This window comes from Caretta caretta, chromosome 1, assembly GCF_965140235.1.
Source record: "Caretta caretta isolate rCarCar2 chromosome 1, rCarCar1.hap1, whole genome shotgun sequence".
Classification (NCBI taxonomy): Eukaryota; Metazoa; Chordata; order Testudines; family Cheloniidae; genus Caretta; species Caretta caretta.
The window spans coordinates 349,638,516-349,653,597 of NC_134206.1; the positions used below are offsets into that span (position 1 = coordinate 349,638,516).

At 44.4% G+C, this 15,082-nt stretch overlaps 1 protein-coding gene across 2 annotated transcripts in view; it reads right to left on the bottom strand.

Moving 5' to 3' along the window:
- STRIP2 (striatin interacting protein 2) overlaps positions 1–15,082 on the bottom strand; it is a 67,432-nt gene that overhangs the window by 6,344 nt on the left and 46,006 nt on the right. For both annotated transcript variants that reach the window (XM_048836776.2, XM_048836777.2), the window contains one exon: positions 1,265–1,369. In XM_048836776.2, coding sequence (XP_048692733.2) covers positions 1,265–1,369 — 105 coding nt within the window. The remainder of the gene's footprint in view (positions 1–1,264; positions 1,370–15,082) is intronic.

Genomic DNA, 15,082 nt, shown 5'->3' on the forward strand with positions numbered 1-15,082 from the left:
AGCCATGATGATTGGGAAGCTTGGTTGAGGGGGTGGAGTCAGAGGGGGAGATGGTTCCCAGGGAATGCCTTACTGCTAAATGATGAACTAGCACTAGGCTGAGCCCTCAAGGGTTAACTCATTGCTGTTAATGTAGCCACACACTCTACAAGGCAGCACGAATGGAGGGAGGGGAGACAGCATGGCAGAGAGAGACAGAGACACACACACACTGTGTGTGAGAGAGAGAGAGAGAGAGAGAGAGAGATGTGCTTTGCCCCTTTAAGTACGCTGACCCCACTCTAGGTACATTTCCTTTTTAAGTAGATCAACAAGTTGAGACAGCAGCTGCTGGCAGCAAGCTCCCTCGGTCCTGAGACCTGTCGTGTCCTGTCCCCCAACCCCATTCTGTGAAGATGGCTAAATGGGGTAAAGGAGCGGGGGCAGAGGTGAAAGTAAGCTGGTATGGTCAGGTATGGCATACCGGCAAGAGCTGGTATGCTGGACTGGACCGGCTTCCCCAGGCCAGCGATTTAAAGGGCCTGGGGATTCAAAGGCCTCGCCCCTCCTGCTTGAGGCCCTGCCCCTTCCGGTTGAGGCCCTGCCCCTGCTCAGGACTCCAACATACCGGTAAGTCCTTTAAGTTACTTTCACCCGAGTGGGGGGGACAGGAGCAGGGGGAGGGGGACACCTCTGACATTAGCACCCCTGTTCCCCTTTTCCCACCCCCGCACAGCAAGCAGGAGGCTCCTGGGAGCGGCTCCAAGGCAGAGGGCAGGAGCAGCACACAGCAGTGCGGGGAGGGACAGCTGAACTGCCAGCAATTGATAGCCTTCTGCGTGGCTGCCACACAGGGAACTTAGGGGAGCCAACAGGGGGGCTGCTGGTCCACCCTGATTTCAAACCCCCACCAGCTCCAACGGGCTGCTCTTTCTGCAAGCAGTGGGCAAAGCAGGTGGCTGCCAAACAACTGTATAAGGGAGGATCGCGCAACTTTAAATGAGCATGTTCCCTAATTGATCAGCAACGAAACAACGTTAACCAGGATGACTTTAAGTGAGGAGTTACTGTAGTTTAAATGTTTTCTTGCCAAGGGCAAGATCCAGGGAGAGAAATTAGCTTCATCATCCTAATCGGATAGCAAGCTCTTAGACATAGCAAGCTGTTCCTTCCTGCATCAAGGATGGGCAGATGTAGTGCAGTACACTCGCTCACATCAAAACGCCATTAAATGCACCACAGGATCTCTGCAACAAAGGGCGAAACCTCCCAGACCCCAGCTCACCATTGTCCTAGAATGTTTCCACTTGGTCAGCTTGTTGAGGAGCCTCAGCAGGTTAATACAGGAGAACAGGTTCCTCCAGCAGAACTGGTTGTTGTCCCCAGCTTCCTGCAGACAGACACAGGAGGGAAAAGGGTCAGTTCAATGCTACTGCCTGCAGCATTAAAGTGGCACCTCCCCAGAAATCTCCTTGGGTACCTGCATGGCCCCACAGTATGCCAACATTTTTATGGCTGACTTAGAACAACGCTTCCTCAGCTCTCGTCCCCTAACGCCCCTACTCTACTTGCGCTATATTGATGACATCATCATCTGGACCCATGGAAAAGAAGCCCTTGAGGAATTCCACCATGATTTCAACAATTTCCATCCCACCATCAACCTCAGCCTGGTCCAGTCCACACAAGAGATCCACTTCCTGGACACTACAGTGCTAATAAACGATGGTCACATAAACACCGCCCTATACCGGAAACCTACTGACCGCTATTCCTACCTACATGCCTCCAGCTTTCACCCTGATCACACCACACAATCCATTGTCTACAGCCAAGCTCTGTGATACAACCGCATTTGCTCCAATCCCTCAGCCAGAGACAAACACCTACAAGACCTCTATCAAGCATTCTTACAACTACAATACCCACCTGCAGAAGTGACGAAACAGATTGATAGAGCCAGAAGAGTTCCCAGAAGTCACCTACTACAGGACAGGCCTAGCAAAGAAAATAACAGAACGCCACTAGCTGTCACCTTCAGCCCCCAACTAAAACCCCTCCAACGCATTATTAAGGATCTACAACCTATCCTGAAGGATGACCCAACACTCTCACAAATCTTGGGAGACAGGCCAGTCCTTGCCTACAGACAGCCCCCCAACCTGAAGCAAATACTCACCAGCAACCACATACCACACAACAGAACCACTAACCCAGGAACCTATCCTTGCAACAAAGCCCGTTGCCAACTGTACCCACATATCTATTCAGGGGACACCATCACAGGGCCTAATAACATCAGCCACACTATCAGAGGCTCGTTCACCTGCACATCTACCAATGTGATCTATGCCATCATGTGCCAGCAATGCCCCTCTGCCATGTACATTGGTCAAACTGGACAGTCTCTACGTAAAAGAATAAATGGCCCCAACAAATCAGATGTCAAGAATTAATAACATTCATAAACCAGTCGGAGAACACTTCAATCTCTCTGGTCACACGATTACAGACATGAAAATTGCGATATTACAACAGGAAAACTTTAAAACCAGACTCCAGCGAGAGACTGTTGAATTGGAATTCATTTGCAAATTGGATACAATTAACTTAGGCTTGAATAGAGACTGGGAGTGACTAAGTCATTATGCAAGGTAACCTATTTCCCCTTGTTTTTTCCTACCCCCTCCCCGTTCCTCAGACGTTCTTGTTAAACCCTGGATTTGTGCTGGAAATGGCCCACCTTGATCATCATACACATTGTAAGGAGAGTGGTCACTTTAGATAAGCTATTAGCGGCAGGAGAGTGGGGTGGGGGGAGAGAAAACCTTTTGTAGTGGTAAACACCCATTTTTTCATGGTTTGTGTGTATAAGAACATCTTCTGTATTTTCCACAGTATGCATCTGACAAAGTGAGCTGTAGCTCACGAAAGCTTATGCTCAAATAAATTGGTTAGTCTCTAAGGTGCCACAAGTCCTCCTTTTCTCCTTGGGCAAAGTTATTTTATGAACATCTGACAGTGGCATCTGCACAGTTCTCATCCCATATAAAAGACAAGGGCACTGAACACCATAACACCCTCATCTGGCTGGCTAATCACTCTGCTTACAAGCTGACAGAGACTGGGAAAAGCCATTCTGAAAAGCCCACTGGTAATGCTGAGGATTTAATCTGTGCATATGTTAAGAGAAAGGGATACGATGGAAGTGCAGTCACCCGCTTGTGTTATCCAGGGAACTACCTGCTGCAGTATACTTGCATTCATTGTTTACATACAGAGACAGAATTACAGCCTAATAATCACCATTTATTTACAGAATTATGTTTTTTGGATTTTATATATGAATTTGCACATCACCACAGGCGTTGGGGACATTTAGCAGATAAATAAAATGAAATTACATAGCAGATGACAAACAATAGTATGGGTCATAGGAGGACAAAGCTTTTATACTGCAGAGATCACATTGGCATTTTTTTAAATTCTACTCATATAATATATAGAAGCAGTATATCAAATAATCACCCACCAGCTCCTATTTGTGCAGATTGTGTCTGTTTCTCCTCCAGGAGGAGCAGATATAAAACAAGCGCACATTGGATTAGAAGATCATATTTCTATGGTACCTTTCATCCCAAACTAGCCCCAACACCACTTCCAAAGCAGCAGAACTGAAATGCAGCTACTTTTGGAGTGAAGGGCAGCACCTAACCGTGCAGAGTATGCTGCTTGACAGAGAAAATGGACATCATGGCCAAGGATGCAAGAATAAATTGCTACATGTACACAAAGCTCCCCTAGATTTTAAAAAGGTGTTCATGCAGAGAAGACAGAACCTGGAATTTGAAGATCTTGTCTGTTAGCCCTGGTATTCTAGAGATTTCAAACCAGATCCAGTCCCTCAGGCTTTATCATCAATTTTTGGGGGTAATAAACATCAATTTAAAAAATAAAAACGGTCTAAAATGACCCCCCAAATGGAGGATGTTCATTTGTATCTGATCTGTGACGTCAGTGTCCAATTTGGGAGGTAAGCTCCTCACGGCAAGGACCATCTCCCTCTATTTGTACACGCTTGAGCTCTCTGTTGGTGCACAATGATCGATTTGGGAATAAGGGCAGATACTAGTACTGGCAGATTTCTAAGCCATTTACATTTGTCTAGCAAATACCTAGGAACCCATGAGAAACTGAAACGTGTCACATGGCACAAATACTAGGCCTGCTCAAAGGAAGAGCTCTGAGCCGTGAGAGGAGGCTGGGAGACAACGAAGCGGCTTTTTTAAGAAAGGACACCACTATCATATTTCACCTCTTAAAGGCCAGGTCTACACTAGAAACTTTTGCAGGTATAACAACATCTGTTAGAGGTGTGGGTTCTTTTTAAACAACATTTTTATAATCAGAAATAGCCCTTGTGTAGACAGTTATGCCAACAAGGAAGTGATTTTGCCAGCATAGATTATTTTGTTCAGGCAACTGGTATAAGCTATACCAGTACAGCATATTTTCACTGGTAGAAGCTGTGTCTACACAAGGAGGGTCTACCTGCACAGCTATAGCAGCAAACCTTTTCCAGTGCAGGCGAGACTATAGAGGCAATCTGCCACTAAACATCAATCAAATGGCGTGCAGAATTTAGCCAGACAGGAAACCCCCGTGGCTGTAAAGTATCCCTCATGACAACGTACAGTCCTGACCTGCAAACTGCAACAGGCTGTGTTTCTCCAGCCAGAACGCTTTCATGCACGCAAAGCCTTTTTAACTTAACTAGTCTTGGTTTTGTTATTGTTGTTTTGGGTTACCAACAGTATTATAATGGTGGGCTGGAATTATTTTTGCTATCATCCTTACTTTAACTGTAAAGCTTAATTACTCTAAGTCTTCACACCTCCTTTATGAAGGAGCAATTATCCAATAGGCAACAAGAACATCCCCTGGAATTACACTGCTAAACTGGCTCACACGCTCTCCAACTCCTCTAATGAGGAAAGATTAAGCAAGACCTGGCTCTGCTCTTTTCTCACAGCGTTTTCACAGGAGACCAAAGAAGCGAGTCTTGTGTTCCCTGTCTGACGACAGTGTAACCAGGCGAGATTGCACTTCTTTCTTCCCTTTACCGTCTCCCTGGGGAACCCTGCCTCCCATCTGACAACAATGTACATGGCACTCCGCCTGAGAAAAGGGGAGGGGGACACTGAGCTGACCCAAAGGCGGTTATGTTTTACCCTAGTCCTTTTCATTAGCCTTCCTCTCCCCCGACCTCTGGATTTTTTTGGACTGCCTCTGAAAAAGAAGCTACATTTTTAAAAATCTCATTGATTTACTCCTTCTGTATCAATTTTCCATGGAAGCAGAATGTAAATACATAATCTATTTCTTTGTATTCAACCCGCATCAGGGATATTTTCATTCCCACAGGGCACAATCAACTGCTATGTCAGCTAAGAAATATGTAATCATAACATTAACAAAGTTCAAACCAGGGCATCAGTGAAGTATAACACCTTTTCATTAGATGCAGAAAATTCTAGTTGAAGCAATACATTTCACACACTCCCTCTCTCTCTCCCTCTCCTCCCCCCTTTATAAGGAACATTAGGGCATGTTTCAGTCCTATTAAATAAGGTGATCTCAAACTGGGGCTCGTGACCCCTTGGGGGGTTGCGAGGGTATTACGTGGGGATCACAAGCTGTCAGCCTCCACCCCCAAATCCCACTTCACTTCCAGCATTTATAATAGTGTTTAATATAAAAAACGGTGTTTTTAATTTATAAGGGGGGGGTCGCACACAGAGGCTTGCTGTGTGAAAGGGGTCACCAATACAAAAGTTTGAGAACCACTGAAAATCAACATGTTTTTCAGGGGCGGGGGGGGCAGGGGAGTCTTAGTTTTATTTCACTTATTAAAACATAACATGCCGTTTCCATGTAAACAAGCCACTAACTGATGGAAAAAAAGAAAATCTTTGTAACAACCCTGGCAGAGTGATCCATAGATCCCAAGAGAGAAAGAAAAAATATCCATCATCTACACACAGACCTACGAAAAGCCTCCAGACCTAGCTTAAAATGTAAGAATTTGGGTGCTGAGCGTACCAGCCCAGACATAAATGTAACATCTACTATCCAGCTCAGCCATGAAACCAACCAAGAAAACTCAGAAGAGGAAAGAAAAGTGAAAACTAAGACTTGGCTAAGTAGGACGACCTACTGCAATGATATAGCACACACAAGGTCATGAAAGGATCACCTTAGACCTATGAGAAGAGGAGCTGGGTGCACCTTACTCCCCAGCAGTCTTCCCAACAGCAGTACAGCTGCAAATTCCACAGAACTCTTAGGTACGGCAAGATGAGGGTTTCCAGGAAGAAAATCATAAGCATCTCATGAGCTTCTTACAAATGCATTTCAGTTGCTAGAAGTGCAACAGCATATGGGACAGTGGTTCAGGGGTCCCCTGACATATTCAAATTATTCCTTCCAAATGTACTTATTGACATTATGGAAGGGAAGAGACCTCGATAGGTCATCAAGTCCAGCCCCCTGACCTGAGGAAGGACCAATTAAGGTCAGGCTTGACAAAGCCCTGGCAGGGATGATTTAGTTGGGGATTAGGCTCTGCTTTGAGCAGGGGGTTGGACTAGATGACCTCCTGAGCTCCCTTCCAACCCCGATATTCTAGGATTCTATAATCCTAAGAAAACCTAGCCCATCCCTGACAGGTGTTTGTCCAACCTATTCTTAAAACCCCCCAGTGATGGGGATTCTACAACCTCCCTTGGAAGCCCGTTCCAAGGATCTTAACTGTCCTTACAGGTAGAAAGTTTTTCCTAGTATCTAACCTAAATCTCCCTTGCTGCAGATTAAGCCCATTCCTGCTTGTCCTACCTTTAGTGGACAACTGATCTAATTCTCTTTATAACAGCCCTTAACATATTTGAAGCTGTTAACAGGTCCCCCCCACGGTTTTCTTTTCTCAAGACTAAACTTGCCCAGTTTTTTTAAGCTTTCCTCATTGGTCAGGTTTGCTAAACGTTTTAGCATTTTTGTTGCTCTCCTTAGAACTCCCTCCAATTTGTCCACAACTTTTCTGAAGTGTGGTACCCAGAATTGGACACAGTACTCCTGCTGAGGCCTCCCCAGGGGTTGAGTAGACCAGGACATTTACCTTCTGAGTCTTACATGCAACATTCTTGTTAATACATCCGTGAATGATATTCCTTTTTCGCAACTGTATCACACTATTGACTCATATTCAATTAGTGATCCACTATAAACCCCAAATCCTTTTCAGCAGTGCTACTGCCTCGCTAGTTATTCCCCATTTTGTAGTTGTGCATTTGATTTTTCCCTTCTTAAGAAAAGTAATTTGCACTTATCTTCGTTGAATTTCATCTTGCTGAATTCAGACCAATATAACAACTCTGGATATACTTGATATCCATTGAAGGATACAATCCCATTTTTAATCTTGTTAAATTCTACTCCTTAACTACTTCCTGTGGCAATGACTTCAACAATGTAATTACATATTGTATTAAAGAGTATCCATTTACTGGTTTTGATTTCCCCCACTCTTTACATTTAATTGACTGTCCCCTTGTTCGTGTATTATGAGACAGTGAGAAAAAAGCTCCCAATCTACTTGTCTCCTCTAATTTTCCTCCTTTCTAAAGCAAACTATTCCAGTCTTTTCAATTGCTCCTAACATAGGCATTTTTCCAGACCCTTGATCATTCTCATCACTCCTCGCTGAACCCTCTCCAGTTCTGCAATATCCTTTTGACTAGCATGGGACACAGGATCCAAGTGAGGCTGCACCACTGATTTTCTAAAGGTATTAGGATAGTGTCTCTATTATTCTCCACCCCATTCCTTATACAGCCCAACAGTTTGCTTGCTTTTTTTGGATCTCAGCTGTACACAGAACAGAAGTTTCATTGAGCTGTTTACAGTGACACCCAGTACCCTTTCTTGAATTGAGATAGTCAGTTTAGAACCCTGTATGGTATATGAATAGTTGCTTTTTTCCCCCTTCAATGTGCCTCCAACTACTTTGCATTGGTCAACCTTGAATTTAATCTGCCATGGTGTTGCCCATTTCCCTGGCTTGTTTAGATCTCTCTGAAGCAGGGTGGATTGATTTAAATCAAAGCAATTTAAATCATGATTTAAATCACCAAGTGGAAAGCCTCAATTTAAATAATTGATTTTAATCAACTCTTCCATTTATACTTCAGTTATTTTCTAAAGAAAGTTACATGCTTATTAGATGACATAACCACTAAACCATGTTGATTTACTACTAAATAGACCCGTTGCACCAGATTTGGTACATCTTTTTGCTACCTAGGAGGGTACCCTAGAACTACAGTAGAACCTCAGAGTTACGAACAACAAATTACAAAATGACCCATCAACCACACACCTCATTTGGAATCGGAATTACACAATCAGGCAGCAGCAGAGAAAAAATAGCAAATACAGGAGAGTACTGTGTTATACGTAAACTACTAAAAAAAATAAAGGGAAAGTTAAAAAAAGATTTGACAAAGTAAGGGAACTGTTTCTGTGCTTGTTTCATTTGAATTAAGATGATTAAAAGCAGCATTTTCCTTCTACATAGTAAAGTTTCAAAGCTGTATTAAGTCAATGTTCAGTTGTAAACTTTTGAAAGAACCACCATAACGTTTTGTTCAGAGTTACGAACATTTCCGAGTTACAAACAACCTCCATTCCCAAGGTGTTTGCAACTTTGAGGTTTTACTGTCTATACATGTATTTGAGTAATTATATAGTTTAATATTTTCAGATTCTTATTAATTGTATATTTTTAGTATGTTAGAATATGGTGAATGATATATTGCTTATTTACTAGATAATTAATGATGTTTTGCCTATGATTTGTGTCAAGCTGAATTAGGCTGGTAACTGGAATTTAATTTAACACAAAACAGCATATAAAATGTATTTGTATTAAACAAAACAACCTTAAGTGTTTTGGACACACAAATTTCTCTTATCAAAACATGTTTCACATTTACAACTAAATGATTTATTAAACAGAGGGATTAACTCTAGTCAGTGAATTTAACTGATTATTTTCGGTCAGCCTGGGAAAAATTTTCAAATATGCCTAAGTAAAAGTGACTGGAGCTTAAGTTCTTACTTGCCTAAATCTCTTGAAAATGAGACAGACAGACAGTCTCCTAAGCTACTTAGGCTGACCTATTCCATATTTATAAAGCTTGACCTCAAAAGTCAGATGTTTTCCCCCTGATTTCTATAGAAAAGCAGCCTGTAACTCAAAGTTTTCGATAGATTCAGCATATTTATTTTTTATTTAAATGTTTTAAGAGTTTATAATAAGTTTAGATCTTAACATACTTTGTATTGCATTCATATTTCATTATATTAACAGGTTTATTTTTTGAAAGAAAAAATTATGATTTCAATAATCAAAAAATTTAAATAAAATAGGATTTTTTAAAAATAATCTTTTTATCCACCCTGTTCTGAAGTTCCTCACAGTCCTCTCTGGTCCCAATTAACCTAGATAGCAAAATTTGCAGATGACACAAAGTTATCTCACTACTCACCTCTTTTCCATATTATTAATATATCCCCTAAGGTCCCCACTGATAACCTGTTACCATTATGAAAACTGACCATTTAATCCTACTCTGCATTCCATTTTCTAACCATTTTTTTGAGCCATGACAATACTTTGCCTCTCACCCAATGACTACACCTAACTTCTTTAGTAGACTCTTGTAAGGGACCTTTGCTAAGGCCTTTTGGAAGTCTCAGTAATGTCATCTAGTTCTTCTATATCCACTACTTCATTAACATGTTCACTATCTTCTTCTTTGCCTTCACCCTGTCCAATTAGCTGTAATTGGTGGCTTTTGTTCATCGCCAAGAGATCCTGTTGAAAGTGTCTTTCAAGCTGGCACCACCTTCTTCAGGTTCTCCTTCCATGTCTCGAACCACATTTTTCTAGACCTTCTTTGTGGTCTTCATCCTGTGACTGCCAGATCTTGTGCTCTCTGGCCAACATATCCTGTGTCATATTGCCTCACAAGACCCTGCCACTGCAGTCAAAATTCCCTCAACTTTCCCGTGAGGGGGACTACCTGCATCATGGCTCGTACCATTCCACTGGATAGCCTATCAGCTCTTGTCGGACCCACTGTCCACATGAGTGTTCTCATTTTGGCAATGTGAAGTAGTTGTACTCTCTCTCTTTCTCATTGCCCAGCATTCTGACTTGTACGTCCTGGCTGGCCTTAAGCATAGTCTTATACACTTTGCTCTTTAGTTTACTTGGCTTATCCTTATTGCAGGGAATTCCCAGCAACTCCCTGCATTTGCACCAAGTGCTCTTAATGCGACTCCTAGCGCACACATGCACATTCCCGTCATGGCTCAACAATGAATGGAGGAATCTGAATTGTTGCACAGATTTTAACTCTATACCACCTAGTTTTACTGGCTCCCCATTGTCCTTCTCAATGAAGCAACGTGTGTATTCCACCTTTCATCTGCTGACTCGTAAGCCATTTTCTTCTAATGACACCCTCCATGGTTCTAGATCCCTTTCCATTTAGTATTACGTGTGCACAGCAGTACAAATAAATAATGATGTCTAAAGAATTCTAAGAGATTAGTGAGACAACTTTCCTTTGCTGAATCTCTGCTGGTCAGACCCAATCAGATCATGATCTTCCAGATGATTTGTTATTCTATTACTGATTATCTTCCTTAATTGCTCCCTTTAACCCTTGGAGATCCAGTGAATCCACTGATTCTTTTGTAGGCTTCCTGCTTCTGAAACAAAGACTCTAGTGTTGGTTTTACCTCTAGCTATTTGCTCTTTGAACTCCATTTTGGCCCTTCTAATTAGCCTTTTACTTAAAGCCTGCTGTAATTTATACTCCTGTTTATTGGATTCACTAAGGTTAGATTTCCAAATTTTAAAGGATTTCTCTTTGGCTTGAATAGCCTCTCAAAAGCTTGGCATTTAGGCCTGGTCTTCACTAGAAAATTAAGTCAATACAACTATGTTGCTCAAAGTTGTGAAAAATCCACACCCCTGAGCAACACAGTTAAACAGACCTAAGCCAGGGTATAGACAGCGCTAGGTCAAACGTAGAATTCTCCGGTCGACCTAACTACTGCCTTGGGGGTGGATTACCTATGCCAACGGCAGCATACGTAGCATCTTCACTGCAGTGTTTTAAGTGTAGACGAGCCTTAGTCATATAATGGTTTACTCCATGGCCTCCTGGTTCTCTTTTTATCCAGTGGTATGCATGGCTTCTGAGACTCCGTTTTCCTTCGTAGCATCCAAGTCAACTCCAGGGATTTTATGGCCTTTACTTTCAGCTTTATGTCCTTTTTGACTAACCTTCTCATATTATTCAAATCTCCTCTTCTAAAGTTTAGTGTCACTTTCTGGTACTTTACCTGTCCTATGGACATTAAACCTAATTATACTGTAGCTACTCTCCTTTAACGGCTCAGCAACCATCCCCACTCGAACTAGCTTCGCTTTGTGACTTCAGATTAAATCCAGAACAGTTTCTCCCCTAGCATGTTCTAGAAGGAGAGGTGTACAGTAACTGGAGTTTGAGAGCTTTTGTCCTTATGGGTGCTCTATTGTTGGATGCGCGTGTGCCCATGTACTCTTGACCGGAGTGCCTGTGCGTCCACACCTGCATTCCACACATCCTCATGCTCTGGTGTGAGAGTATATAGGGAGGGACAGACCCGCCGATGCTCTATTTTGTCCTCAACTTGTAGTTGAGTTAAAAATTGAGGCAAATCCTTGCCTGACCCCTTCTCTCCTACCCAGGGATGCAGTACCTACCTCTCCTACCTCTGGGGAGCAGTATCCTTGCCTGGCCCCCAGTTCAGGGATAACATAAGAACGGCCATACTGGGTCAGAACAGTGGTCCATCTAGCCCACATCCAGTCCTCTGACAGCGGCCAGTGCCAGATGCTTCAGAGGGAATGAACAGAACAGGGCAGCTATTGAGTGATCCATGCCCTGTCATCCAGTCCCAGCTTCTGGCAAACAAACAGAGGGACACTTCAGAGAATGGTTTTGCATCCCTGCCCATCCTGGCTAACAGCCATTGATGGACCTGTCCTCCATAACTTACCTAGTTCTTTTTTGAACCCTGTTATAGTCTTGGCCTTCAGAACATCCTATGGCAAGGAGTTCCACAGGTTGACTATGCGTTGTGTGAAGAAATAGGATGAGGAAATGGAGGGGGGTTGCTCCCCCACTCCAATGAAATGTGGCTGACACCCCTGCCAATCCAGGGAAGAGGGCTGGAAGGTGTTTCTCCTCTATGACCCCAAGGGAGAAGGTTGCTTTCCCTCATCACCATCCCAATCCAGGGGAAAAGGGAAGGAGTGAGTCTGGAGGCACTTACTCCTTCGTTCCAGAAGTGAGCTTGGTTGCTGGACTTAGGGGGTGAGTGGAGGACTTATGCCCCTGGCCCTTAACCACTGCTGTTAATGTGAGGGGACACCTGAAGGATCTTTCTTTTTCCCCATATTTTGAGCAAGTTCTGCGGTTCATTGGAGTAAATCATGGGGACAGGTCTGGGCTCGGACTCTTCCCCTTCCAAGGAATGGAGAAAGGATGGTTGGGTTCAGAAGCAGCCAAAAGTATGTGTTGCATGAACTGCATGGGTGGGTATTGCTCCCATGTGACAGGAGGCAGGATCCCCAATGCACTCAGAACGAGGGGCTGATAGTGGGGAATGTAGCAGCGCTTACACCAGAGCACGAGGATTTATAGACTGCAGGCAAGAGGCACGGACCTCTGGGTCCTGCTGACTAAAATCTCTGATTGAGAACACATGGAGTACACGTAGCGGTGTACCCAGAGGGGCAATAACTTGAAGAAGAACTAGCTCTTGCAAGAAGCAATTGCTTAAAGTGTTGAGAAATTGTTTCTCTAAACTTTATCCCCGTGTGCCATTTGACCAGTTTCTACGTGAGTAGTTGCAGTGACTCATCGTCACCTTGTTAGATTTTGCTGCCTTCTCGATCTCTCAATGTTGTGCACTCAGTCACCTTTTCTTGATTTGGAAGCTTAAGTGCGACCCAATTGATGCACAGGCCTTAAATAGCCCATCTGCACTGGGCTGAATTCTGGAACTGTAAACCTGAAGGAAATAATGAAGATAACAGATGGCTGAGACCTGTGTTTGAGTTGCAGCGGTACACAAGTCCACCATCCACAACTATGATCCACTAGAACTATCAATAGGTGCTCTAGAGCTGTGTAAGTGCAGATGGTTTAGGACTGGAAGATCTCCAGGAACCAGCATGGTCCAGTGGGATGAGCCTGTGATTGGGTGCCAAAAGCTCCCAAATTCTAACTCCGGTTCTGCCAGGGATTTACCCAAGCTCCTCACACACACACACACACACACACACACACACACACACAGTGCTCTTGCTCCTCCACCTGTCAAGTGAGGATAACATTCATCTCCATAACAGGAGAGTTATGAGGCAAAATCAGTGAATGTTCATACAGCACTTCATAGTTGCTGCAAGTGCAAATTAAGGAAACAGCTGCAATTAGCAGAACATGCCCCTAGATGTCACTGTTGCTTCAGAGAAAGTGAAGTCGAAGTGGCTTAAACGTTCACTCCAGTTTAAACACAAAATCTGGCCCACTGGAGAAGTACATGTGTACTTCCTTATAGTCTTCATTTTTTTCTTTTTTGAGACCTTCTTAAAAGCAGAACTTAAACTTTTTCCCAGCACCACTGAGTATGCAGAGGGCTGTGGGTTTTTGTTTGTTTTTTTAACTGCCTTTTGGATGGAGCATGGAATAAATTTAGTTCCATCTGCTGATTTTATTGTTGCCCTGGCATCATTTGTGGTTTTGCAGCACTGCTTTGGGAATATTGTTGGTTCACTTGTACTCCCTCCCCTTTACTTGCCCTGAAAGAGTGGATCTCAAATACTGCAGGCCCTGTAACAACGGTGGCTATTTGCTGTCTTCACCATGGGCGATGCCAAACAAACCCAACTGCTCTACATATTAAGGGCTAAGTTCTGCCCTTAGGCACACATGCAGCTTGATGATTGCCCCCTAGCCACATTCAAGAGCGGAATTTGATCCTTCAGATCTAGAGAACACTTCCTGCCCTGGTCTGATGGCTGTCAACTCTTACAATACTAAACAGCTCCCATGTGAATCACTGGATGGGATAAGGGCTTGGAAGACAGAAAATTAGGGCCCTACCATAGTCACAGTCCATTCTGGTCAATTTCACGGCAAGAGGGTTTTTAAAAAAGTCAAATTAATGAATTTCATGGTGTTGTAACTGGGGGTCCTTACCCACAATGGGATCTTGGGGGAGGGGGATTGCAAAGTTGTTGTAGGGAGAGTCCCAAGATTGCCACCCTCACTTCTGTGCTGCACTTCTGTGCAGTCTCTGAGCTTTCTGCAGTTAGAGGAGGTTCCCAGAGACGTAGGTAGGTAGGACCTCCCCTGTGCTGATGGGAACGCTCCAGTCATGGGCTCCTAGCTGCAAGTCCAGGCCAGATTACGGCAGGGCCCCCCAGCCTATTTGGGTGCCCCAGACCCAGAAGAAGCCACAGGGTGGAAGCCCCAGCAGGAGCCCTGGGGGAAAAAGCCCTGAAGCCCTGAGCCCAGGCTGTCCCAAGCTCCAGCTGGAGTGGTGGGGGGTGCCCTGAGCCCTGGCTAGAACAGAAGGGAGTGGAAGCCCCAAGCCCGGGTTGTCCCAGGCCAGCTGGGGAAAGGGGGTGCAGAAGCCCCGAGCCCTGGCTGCCCCTAACTCCAGCTGGAAGCCAGGGGGAAGAAGCCCAGAGCTTGGGCTGCCTTGGCTGGGGGGGAGGGGGGCAGAAGCTCCAAGCCCAGGCTGCCCCAGCTGCAGCCCCTGGGAGCAGAAGCCCCCAGGAAGCCCCGAGCTCAGCGCCCGGAGCTGCAGCAGGAGCCACGGGGGTGGGGGGGAAGTCTGACACCGGGGGCGGGGAGGGGGATACGGAGGGTGTACCAACCTCATTTCTGCACTGCCTCTGGAGGTGGGTCTGATCTCC